Genomic DNA, 12,141 nt, shown 5'->3' with positions numbered 1-12,141 from the left:
TGATTGCACATGAGTAGGTATTGAGTCTAGAAAGTGGAGGCAGACATCTCAGGCAGGAGGCTGAGGAGCTGACCCAGTCTAGATCAATGCAGCCAGAACATAGCCTCTCATTTCCAGCCACTCAGGCTGATGTGAAAGAAACAGCAACTGCCACGCTTCAAATCTGCCACTAACAACAATTTTTCACAGATGTTCCACTGATATAAATAAGCAACTGGGGCTTCAAGCTCTGCCTTTCACTTAGAAATTATATTAACCTATCTACTATCTAAGTATCCTGTAGTCACTGGGAACTCCTAGTTACATTTAGGATTATTCCTGACACTCCTCAGCTGAGAAAAATTGTCAGCCCTCTCCTGAGTAAAATCAGGTTCCAGCAGTTTGTATCAGCTTAGAATCTGTCCTGTTTCTCCAAAATCAGGCTTCTACTCTCTAAGGTCCCCAGGAAAATGCCTCTAAACAAAAATAAAAATACCCTCATGACAGCAGTGGTTCTTACAAGTGTTTTCCCTTAAGCAGTACATGTAATGGGGTAATGACATGCATGATAACTGGCTCTTTCTGGGCAAGAATATATATGCACGTGAAAAAACAGACTAACTGCCCCTTTTGTGTAACATTCAGTCAGCAGGGTATTAAGTATTGTAAATAGCTACAATTTCTACTTATTTGCATCTTACCATTTCTTTAAATGTATTCTTCAAGAGTTGCTCTTCATTCAAGCCACAATAATTTCCCCTTTATATGGCATCAATGCATCTCTCCAGGCTGTAAAGTCTTTTTAAGACTTCACATTAGAGAAAGAATTTAACAGTCAGATCTCCCCAGATCTTAAATTAGTCATGCAAAGAAACAATACTTCATGAGTGTCTGGCAGCCCTTAGTGTGACTGCTGACTAAACTGTAAATAGCTTGAGTGGGAAGCTTTCATGAAAAAGCCTGAAAGAAATGGCTTAACCTCAAATATACAAGTAATTAGGAGATCCAACAATCATTGCTTATGAAAAAGTCTTTGTTGTTTGGGGGTTTTCAGTACCACTTCAGTTGTGGACTATTAAGAGCACATAAACTATTTGTTGCACAAAAGTGCTGTCAGGCAAAGTTGCACATACTTTTTATCCTTCAGCTGGCATACAAACCTAATTTAAAGGTTTCATCTCATCCACCACTAAAAACTGCTCTCAGCTTGGAATGGAAAAAAACTTGAAAATTTGAGTCAGGTTCACTACCCAGTAAGGCAAGTGAAAAGGAACAATTCCTTAGACAACTGATAAAGGCACTTTTTTCTTTTTCTTTTATTTTCGGTTGCCAAGAAACAAAAAATACTTGATATAGCTGCATCAGAAAAGGAAACTTGAGATACATTTGATTATATTGTCTAGATATATTTATATATACTTGATTGAGAACGGAAGCAATAACCACTAATTTGGCAACTATTTCTATCACGTATTGCTGAAACCTTGCATTTGTTTCATTTATATGACTGATGCCAAGACAACAAAAAGGGATGAGCCAGTAGCTCATGATTGACTGTCCCAGGCCACCCAGAGCAGCTGTGGAACCTGTAGCAGCTGTGGCTAATTATGTTTTAATACTCAAAACATAATTAGCCAAGTTCCTGAGCATCCTGATCTAGCTAGGAAGTAAGGTGTCACCTTCCCATCTACATGATTCTAGTATGACTCTTTCCTGGTGCATGCTGGAAGTCCTTGTGAGTTTCCTAGTTTTACAAGAAAAAGCAGGAAAGAAAAATCCAAAGAAAAGACTATGGATACAGTAGAGGAGGTTTATAGATGCCTTCTCAAGAAAAGGGAATTCATCTTCAGGTGTTTTGGAAGCACCATGGCAGCTTCAAGTGACTTTCAAAAGAATGCCAGCTGTGCTGTATGCCAGCCACCGAGCACAGGCCATCACAGCTCCCTCATCCAACAAGTCACTTAGCTTGAAGCTGCCGACACTAAAAGTTTGAAGCTGCAGCACAAAAGTAGTTGTGAGGTAAAAGATGTTTTTTCTTCCTCTGTTGTGAAACACATTTTGTGGGCTTTAATTTCATACCCAGAATGAGTTTAAAACCACTGAAAGGAGGAGCAGAATCCATGGCCACTGTAACAGAGACACTCACTTTCAAGAGAAACTGCTCTTTCTCCTTTTTGATTTGCTGTTCCATTTCCTCATAGAGATGCTGAATTTCTTCATCATAAGCAGCAATTTTCCTAGTAAGAGAGAAAAATACATTGAGTGGGTCTTTGCAGCATTACTTCAAGTCATGGCCCACATTACCAGCTAAGCTCCACATCTCTGCCTTAACACAAGACTCCAAAGAATATTCTGGCTTCAAGGAAAAAGAAATTTTTGTGCAGCAAAACTCACAGATTACCTTTTTTTTATGGAAGTAAAGCTTCAATAGCTCAAAAGCCAATATAAAGCTGATGTTTCCACATAAAGCAGCTGTTCATTACGCAATTTTAATGACTACTAGATCTTAGGTAAAAGGAAGAGAGTTTCCTAATGACAATACCAACAACCTAAATTTGACAGTTAAAACTATTTTCACTGCAACTTCCTTTTTTTTTACTCTTGCACTGCACTGTTGGCCATCCAAGGGTACTGAATGAGTTACTTCTATCTAAGACACATTAGCTAGATGAGAATTCTTGAAATACCTTCTTGAAAGCAGCCTTATTGCCTCTCTAACTGCTTTGCTGGAACAAATTTGAAAAAGCCCAGAAAAGGAACAGAAAGAAATATGCTCTGCACAAGTGTATGCGACTGTAGGGAAAAAAAAAGAAGAACCTACAAAGTTCACTTTTTCCCAGTGGAAAATTGCAATTAATATCACTGCAATTTGATCCATGAAGGATTGCATGGAGCAAATGCTTTAGCTTGGACAGAAAAAATAAAACTGTTGACAGGGAACAAGATATCTGCTTTGTTCTGCTACTATTCTATTCTATGCTCATTAATCCAGACACTGAAAAGCAAAAATACCTTTGTATCAAACTCAGGGGACATCCTAGAATAATTTTTGATAGAGATTATTAGGACCTTTATCTGACAGTACTCTATATTGCCCCATATTCTTCCTGCCATAACTGTTCCTTGAGCACTCTGCATAATGCATCTGTCACAAATAAAGTACAGAATCTTCAAGGGCATTCACATCAGCAAGAGCAAGACAAGGAACATGCAGAAGGAAAAAACTCAACATTTATTTGCATCTACTTTTTTTTATTTTTTAAGCCCAATGCTGTACATATTCTATGTTTTCCCTTACTGAAGGCCCAGTTCTCTTCTAATTTAAAACAAAGCCAACTTTATAGAAAATTCAAAAACTTTACCTAATCTAAGCAGAGTGAGTAAAACCAGAAACAAGTCTGTCTTTCCCCCTTTCAACAGCAGAACACCTGACACTGCCAGCTTGCTTTTTCAGTCACAGGTAAAAGAATGTGAGACATTTTCCCAGGATTTACAGAAGCAACAGACAACTGTCAAGCTACAAGAATTGGAGGAAAACAATGGCTGTCACTTAGACTTTTGTAAACTCTGCCGAGGTGAGAAAATCAGGCCCCAGAAGGGCCTCTGCCATGTGACTGCAACATTTCAAATGGAGAGTGCCAGAAAATCCAGAAGCCTTTTCTGCTGCCTTACTCCCCTTATACTGTAAAGATGCGTCATGTTCTGATCTCAAATTATTTTTTTGAAACTAAGAAAATGCTAATTTATTAAATTAGCACTCATCAATGGAATCAAATTACACAAATTCATAGAGAAAAACAACTACTTAGAAAGGCATGGCAGAGATGCTAGGACCATACACCTACTGTATTCATGCAGTAAAATGTCACTTTGACCAGTGCTAGACTGACTACTGAAAAGCCCTGTAACTTTACAGAGGCAGAACACACTGCACAGCAGTCAGTGTTTCCATGGGAATCATAAAGATTTCCTGGGCTTCTGTGTGACAGGGAGAATAACTTTGGTTCTGTGTTTTAGTTTGCTGGTTTGGTATTTTTTTTCCTCTAATGTGTTTGGAAGCAAAGGATACGGTAGCACCATGAAGACTACATCCTGAAAGCACCACTGAATGTAGGAATCTTTTCAGTTGCTCTGGCACATAAGCACATGCCATTTCTGCAGGCTGAATACCCTCCAAGCATTTCATTCAAGGATTTCCATTCTTATCTCTGATCAAATTAAACAAAAGGGGAAAATAATATCCCCTCATAATCAAAAGTCTAACAATTATAAGTAAAATAACTAACAAGCAGAAGAAAAATACCCAATACATTAGCTAGCAAACATTCCCCACATATATTCGGGAGAAAAAAAAATGAATCGATAAGGATATATCATTTTTATGTGAGAAATGTGACATGTTTTTCTATTCCTTTAGATTACCCCTTCAAGTTTTACTTAATACATAATTTTATAATTTCAGCCATATTTGATAATTTAGTCTCTCCTTTCAGTAACACTGTGGAATAAACAGATAGAGATGAAAGCAGATGAAATGTAACGTGAGTTCACTAGGTTCAGATGACAGATTCAGAATCAACACACTTACAAGGGTTTAATTTCTGCCCATTCATGTAGCTGCAATGTGAATTGTTTTGATTTCATAACTGCTGTCCGTGCAGTTTGTCATAATGGTTCTTTCTCCTTTAAAAATACAGTGATTTGTGCACAGTGTGAACTAATCTCCTGAGATGCTGATTCTCCTCTTCTTCCACAAAGATGGATTCTGACACTATGCCATGCTGCCATGCTAAGCCCAGTGAGAAGTCAGTTCATCCTTCCCTTCCCCTTTACCCTTTTGTTTATCTTGCCTGTTTAGAACTTTTGTTTGAAAAACAGTCTACATTTTTATTAGGTTTGTCCTTCAAATGCAAAGCACAGCAGCAGACAGAGCTAATGGCAGTTGAAGATTTTATCTGCTATTAAAAGAAGAATGTCTTTCTCATCTCTTTTAGGCTTACTTCCTATCAGTCTTATTAAAAGCCCCTTGGTTTAACTGCCAGGGATTTGAAGAATAACAAGGTCTGTCATATTCCACTCCAGCCTTTGCCTCCTCATTCAAGAGATACAACCTTTTAAAAATAGCTCTCTCAGAATAGCTGTTCTATTCCTTTAACCACTGAGTTGCCATTCCCTGCACTTCTCCTCATCCCACTACACTCTTACTGTGTTGCAGAGACCAGAACTTCCCACAGTGCACTCAGAACATGAGTGCACTGAGAGTCCAAAGCTTGCTTTGCCCATGCTCAGTACCTTCCCTGGCAGTGCCCAGCAGTTTACTGGGGCCTTTTGGCTGATTTTGGGAAGCTCTCTGCAATGCCCCCATGGGCTTTCTCAGGAATTGTAATTGCCTATCACATAAACATGATTTTATTTTCTCTTCCTAATGTTAATCTCTGCTTTTTTTTTTTTTTGGGTGCTCAACACATCACTGTATTATTTTAAAAAAACATTACTGCTATGTTTAAGAAGCTGTCTAATTTTAAACTAGCACTTAAAATGAAACACAAATACCAAAAATCAAGGAGAACTTACCTACACTGGCAAATAAATACTGTAAACACAAAATCATATTTGGTTTAGATTTTAAATCCCTTTTTTTTCTCTCTCTCTAGTTACATCAGTATTAACCTGCACAGTCCCCCATGTGTGCTGTACTTGCATGTTTGTGTATTGAGAATATATGTTCATCCTCACTGCTGCCAGGACCTACAAACAGGAACAGCAGCAACCTACTGGATCTATTGAACCAGAACAGGAGGAAACTCCTGGATCTCTCAGACCATGGGACTCAGGTTCAAGAATGAAAATACGCACATGTGAAAGGTCCAGAAGAAAATACCAAAAAAAATTTATATAAGAACACCAAAGGTGAAGAGCATAGATTTTATGGCATAAAGATCCCAGCAAACACACATGAAGCTTCTGAGGGCATCCACGATAGAAGAAAAATGAATAATTGAAGACAAAAGCACAGCCTACACCCAGGAAAGGAGACAAAAGGCTGTGAGTAGACTGCCTTATTGCCTAATGACTCACAGAGGTGAGTCAGGAAGGAAAGACTCAGGAAGGAAAGATGAAAGATCAAATTAATATTCAATTTTCAAAAAGTATTATTATCACCAATCAAGAACAACCCAGTAGACATTATAGGACCTCAAAACCCAGCACCCCTTCTCTTCTGTGACCCCACAGTAAGTCCTGGCCAGTCTCTGCAGATACTTGCACATCTTAGTGCTAGTACGTATGTGGGTATTAAAAAGAAAATTATCTTCTCCCCTATATGGTGCTGTCTTGAGCTTTACTGTTATTCATACATAGTTTAAAAGAAACAGGTTATTCCTCCCCACTGTTATTAGCAAAAACAACATTACTACTCTGATTCCTTCCAGCAATCGACTACAAATAAAACAACAATCAATGTGCTGAAATCAGTGGTGTTATCAGGAGCAACAAAAGGAAGAAATTAGTTAAAACACGTCTACTACAAAGGCATAAAAATCCAACGTACTTTCAAGGTAGAGATTTCACATCAGCCAGAAAAAATAATGCTAATGTATTCTCTGTACACCTCTGCATTGATCAGAGCTATTAAAGAGACACATTTATTCATTCAGCTCCCAAAAAAACACTCACAAAAAACCCCAAAAAAACCTCACAGAACAAACCTCTCACCACACATGGTAGTTAACAATCTCTAGACTAAAACAGACAACAAAACTCTCTGTATGCTGCTTCCAGCTGCCTGAAGTCTAAAACCACACACAGAGACTTAGCTGAAAATGCTGCTACCAATATAAACTAGTTGTCTTTAATGATCATGCATTTTTAGGTTTTTTTCTTTCTTCATAAGCATTGTCACATTTTCAGAATAGCCAGGAGAGTGCTGAACAAATGAAGTAAATTTTCAACAATATATTTGCCTTTATTGCTTAGTCTATACGAATCTGAAATTCAGAAGTAACACTTTAAAATAAAAATACAGTGGAACTTCAACTACGCCCATAATTCTGCATTTTGTTAAGATTTAGCATTATAACTTTTCTCCCTCTAGATAACCACATATAAAAGAACAATCTATTAATTTTTAGTTCTTATACATATTTTTGTATGTGTATTTTATGTATTTGTTTATATTTACATTTTATATATAAAACATACATATGTTATTTACTATATTTCATAGCTTTGCTTTATACATATTTGTTAGCTTACATTTTCACTAGTATCAGTACTTTGTGCTGCTCTAACATCATAAACCTCTTATGTCTCTGGCCAGTCAATCCAGGTTTATAGCTTTTCTGCACATAATGCTTGCAAAGCACACAGACAATTTACCAGATTTACTGTTAAATCTTTCTTCTGGAATCAAACTGATTAACTAGATTGGAATCACTCTGTATTGTCTTAAAACTTCAATGCAATAACAGATATCTGCAAAAGAATTTCAGTCAATAAAATCTTAACCAGAAAAGAAAAGCTAATTTAATTCAGTTCTGCCATATGAATAGTTCTACCAGTAGTCTTAATGTCTGATAAAATTTTACATTATAGAAAATTTTACATTATGTGAAATCTTGTCCTTCAGAAATTAAAGTAGCAGGTGAAATAGTTGTAAAACTACACAAGCAGTCTAACAAAGAGAAGTACTGACTTTTTTAGAGCACATTCCAACTCGTTCTTCTCATTATCTGCTTCTTGGAGCTGGGAAAAAATTCTGACCAGGAAGTCTTCAAAATTGGAAAGTAAATGAGGTTCTTCTTTTCTTAGCTGCAACCAAAGTTGCTTCACATCAGTCTCACTGAAAGAAAATATCATAAAGGATTCATTAAGAGAGAACATTTTCCAGGCTGCAGTAAATGTCCTTAGCACCCTTAGTAGATGGAGGCTTCAGGGCAACACTAGTCAGAACACAAAACCTATTAAAAACAACTTAAACTGTGCCAGATTTGAAAAGGATGAGGGGGTGGGAAATGATGGAGATTGAATGTATTTTTTTTTAAATGCATTGTAACATCTTCCCATTCCTGACTGCAGAATAGCACAGGAACTGCTTGTGCAGTGGGTGCCTTGCCAGACACTCCACCTAAAAAGGAATGGGTAAGAAAGGAGACAGACGAAATACAGTTTGCCCTGCCATCACTTCTATTAGAAGTAAAGAAGTTCCCACAGATCTAGAGGGGAGGGGGCAGTGGAAAAGCTAATCAAAATCCCTCCCTCATAAGAAATGAATGAGATTCAGACTCCCAAGTAACACACATATGTTAACAAATTGCATTTGTACCGCATTCTTTCACTTTCAATACAATTTTCTTCCATGGTGATTCTGCTACAAAAAGCAGAATAAAACTTCTTGAAATTTTGATTTAAAGATTTACCAAGATAATGATGTGTTTCCAAATCTGTTCAACAGACACTGACAGCTCTACTGTGAATGATAATGGGTTTCTAATACTTTGCCAATATTCTCCTGAACCACTTTGTTTCTTCCTGACTCCCTCTCTTCCATGAGCATTGCAATCCTGAACCTAGCCAGCAAAGAGTGCTGTATTTAAAGGACAAAATGAGGATAAGGAGAGAAAAGGTGGGTGATAAATATCTCTTCATAACGAAAAACTTTCAGGATGGCTGACAATGAACTGTTTCCTGGAACAGGCAGTCAGGGGGAGAGAAAGATAGATGAGCACTTTTGTTCCATAGTAAGAATGACTAATGTATTTCTTAAATATTTGTACCACTTGCCCAGATTCTCTCCCATTTTTGCCTTTTTTTTTTTTTTTTTTGTTCTACAATATTCATTGTGATTGACCAATTAATGTGAGGCCAGCACACAAAAAGCTCTTTGAGCAGGTTTTATGCTCCATGTTTCAGAGTGATCCATCCTGGCCTTGCAAGGAGTAGGATTACCAGAGCAATCGCAATATGCAATTAGGCATGAAGATGAGAAAAAGCAGAAAAAATAGAGAAAACTTCCCTACTTAAGGTGCACTTTAAACACAGCCCTTGCCAAAAATAGCGGTCAACATGCATTGACTGAAAATCAGTGACATCCGTGGATTACATGCTTGTAATTTTCTACGTTCAGATCACATGGCAGAAAAACACATTTCATGTGTCTGGAGTACAACAGTTTTGCTCTTGGAAATTTTGGTCAATGGCATTTTATCATGACAGATAGTTAGAAAATTAGGGTTTTTTAAGAATCTCTGTGGTTTTGAGCAGCTTTTGTTCTTGCTATTCATCTTGGATTCCATTAAAATAAAACCCAGAGGTGAATCATAAAAGGTCATACAAGTAATGACTATTGCTGTGAGAACTCACTCATCCAAAACCTTTGCAGCTCCAAGCCGATCCATGAGATTTGAGAACTGGAATTCTTCATCCTCATCACCAGTCATGGTCTCTTCATATCTAACTGGGCAGGCTGTTTCACCTTCTGATGGTTGCACCATGTCATTTTTCAAAGCAATCTGCTCCAAAAGAAATTGGCCTAAGAATTAGAAATTACACACATTAGCATTTTCAGAAATTACTATAAGATGCAATGCCATATTAAACATACTAAAACTCAAATTTTATGGTAAATATACAAAAGGATGTGGCATGCCAAGAAGATCCCTGAGTTCTATGGCGGGGTTTATGCCCAGATTAATGTCTAATCTTCAGTAAATCATCCACATCAAAATTCAGAAACAATTAAAAAAAAATCATATCTCCATGCAAAAACATAAAAGGATATAAATTGCAATAACACCTCTTCATAAATGTTGTGGGTTTCTTTCTTGATAGGTTTAAATAGATTAGGAATCTAAAATATCAGTACTGATAAAATGTATATTAAATAAAATCTAACATTCTTTTTAGAGCATGACCAAAGACACACATTCAATTCCTATATAAATTGCATACAGAAAGCTACATTTTATTAACAGTAGTTGTATGGTGAGGATGCAGAAGTGAAATTGCCACATGAATAATCAATACATTTGTGCTCATTTGCCACAGACCAGATACATTCCATCCAATTCCAAATGTGCCATCTATTTTATTCAAACATCCACAAGTCAAAATTTTTTTGGGGGGCGGGGCATATTGTGCTTTTATGCAGAGGATTTTTTTGTTATAGTCTAAGTTCCAGTACAGAAATTTCTATAGATCCAAGAAAACAGAAATACTGGTGTGGTTTTATATTTTTATTAACTCCATCTTGCATTTTTTCTCATAGGACCCAACAGAGCATATTGGCAACAGAACGGAGTATGTTGCAAAGAGGGGTTACAGTAAATTTCAGATTTGCCACCATTTAGAAATAGAAACAGGACTCTCCCATAGTAATTGGTGCAGCATGAGCTTTATCCAGACACTACCTTCTCAAGCAGCTTTTATCTAACACAGCTTCTGCTTCTACCAGGAATGACAACATCATCACCTAGCCAAATGTAGGACTACCTGGCCTGGAAAATACCTGTAAATGCTGTGTAGTAGGTTAAAATGTATCATGCTTCGTACTGTCTATCCTTATATTTTACATGATGTGGTCCATGTCCTTTGTGTGCCTGTGTGGGTGTCTTTGGGGTACATGTTTAACTTTACTACCAGCTGAACCTGCATAGAGGAAAGCAGTGGCCACATCCACCTGGACCTCAGGACTGGGCTCCAGCACCTGAGCAGGAGGAATCCCCAGGATCTGGAACTGCTTGAGATGGCAGTCAATTACAATCTCCCTTAAGAAAGAGTTTTGGTTATGCAGGGACTGCTTATGAAAGGAATCCTAATTTCACTCATGAAAAGCAAAGTATATATTATTTAATTTTTTAATAATGTCAACTTTCATTTTTTAATAATGTCAAGCATACCCTGTGAAGATACTTGATCTACCTCTACAATGGGAGAGGTGGGTGTCCTAGATTAGGGCAATTTTGGGAGAAAAACCTCTAAAGGGGTTTTATCTACAAAAATAAATTCAAGTGGACATGAGGACATTGGGACATGAGAGAATTAGGGTTTCAAATTACTGATGAAAACAAAAATGAAGGTCCTGTTTGTTGGAGCTGTAGATGGTAACTAAATTGAGATTTACAGTTACAATTCACACCTAGATGAGATTCAGTTTTCTAGAGAAAATGTTTAACCTTAGCCAGAAAAGCTAAAATTAAGTACAAAATTGATTCTGTGTAAACAACCAAGCACAGTTTAACTAACATTGTCATTTTCATCTTATCTGGAATGTTACATCTGGGGAGAAAACCACCCTGTGACAAACACAGAGAATATAATAGTAAGAGTGCTGTTGAAAAACAAGCCATTACAGAGAACTTATCAGATCATATCTTACAAAAGTAATAAGTGCTTCATCCTGTTTTGTTTCGAAATAAATTAGCACCACTTGAAGAATTAATTAATTGTAGAAAGCATTCCCACAGCTCTAAGGACAGTGGCATTAAGATATTCCTAGCATTGTCTTACATTAAGATTAGAGATAATTTTAATTATCTTTCATGTCCTGTTACCTGATATGAAATAACACACAAGACTCCCCACCCCCCCCGGCCCAAGGGAAACCTTCAATAAATTGTACATAGATTTACTCAACAGCTTAAAACAGGTGTGATTCAGATGATTACATCATTTTTTCATATCGTGTCATGGCTTGTCATTTTATACAGAAGAGAAAGACCCTCGAGCCCTTTGTCTATTTATTCACATAATTTGACCACTTCTTCCTCTGCTACATATTATCTGCTATATTTAGGGAACAGTCTGACACCCTGTGTGCAGTATTAAGTGTCCTGTTAACAAAAAGTTCTTCTTGATTGATGTGGAGAGTAGAGAACATGAATAAAGCTCAAAAGAGGAGACATGCTTTCCAAAACTCACTGAATCCTGTGATGAACTCCTTTGGTGTAAGTGAGCCATTGCCATCAGCGTCCAATGTAACAAAAACTTTTTCAAGTTCTTCCAGGCTAAGAGGTAACTCAGGATGCAGTCTCTGTAATGACAAAACATGCAGCAACTTTATCCATTACTACAGGATAAGAGGAAGACTGGGTTCTATAAAACATCCATAGCACAGCAGGATAGGTCCTTTGCTTCCCCGAGTGAAAATCCAGTTACAGAGCAAAA

The 12,141-nt window shown here is 37.2% G+C and overlaps 1 protein-coding gene across 4 annotated transcripts in view; it reads right to left on the bottom strand.

Moving 5' to 3' along the window:
* CRACR2A (calcium release activated channel regulator 2A) overlaps window positions 1–12,141 on the bottom strand; it is a 61,461-nt gene that overhangs the window by 35,182 nt on the left and 14,138 nt on the right. For 3 of the 4 annotated variants that reach the window (XM_068181811.1, XM_068181809.1, XM_068181810.1), the window contains exons 3-6: window positions 11,896–12,007; window positions 9,340–9,508; window positions 7,673–7,819; window positions 2,126–2,216 (exon numbers count right to left, since the gene is read on the bottom strand). In XM_068181811.1, the coding sequence (XP_068037912.1) occupies window positions 2,126–2,216; window positions 7,673–7,819; window positions 9,340–9,508; window positions 11,896–12,007 (519 nt within the window). The remainder of the gene's footprint in view (window positions 1–2,125; window positions 2,217–7,672; window positions 7,820–9,339; window positions 9,509–11,895; window positions 12,008–12,141) is intronic. The other variant, XM_068181812.1, reaches the window with a different exon arrangement.

The sequence above is a fragment of the Anomalospiza imberbis genome, chromosome 2, assembly GCF_031753505.1.
Source record: "Anomalospiza imberbis isolate Cuckoo-Finch-1a 21T00152 chromosome 2, ASM3175350v1, whole genome shotgun sequence".
In the NCBI taxonomy this organism is placed as follows: domain Eukaryota; kingdom Metazoa; phylum Chordata; class Aves; order Passeriformes; family Viduidae; genus Anomalospiza; species Anomalospiza imberbis.
Note: the sequence above shows the minus strand (reverse complement) of the source record. Positions and strands in the feature narration are given on the sequence as shown.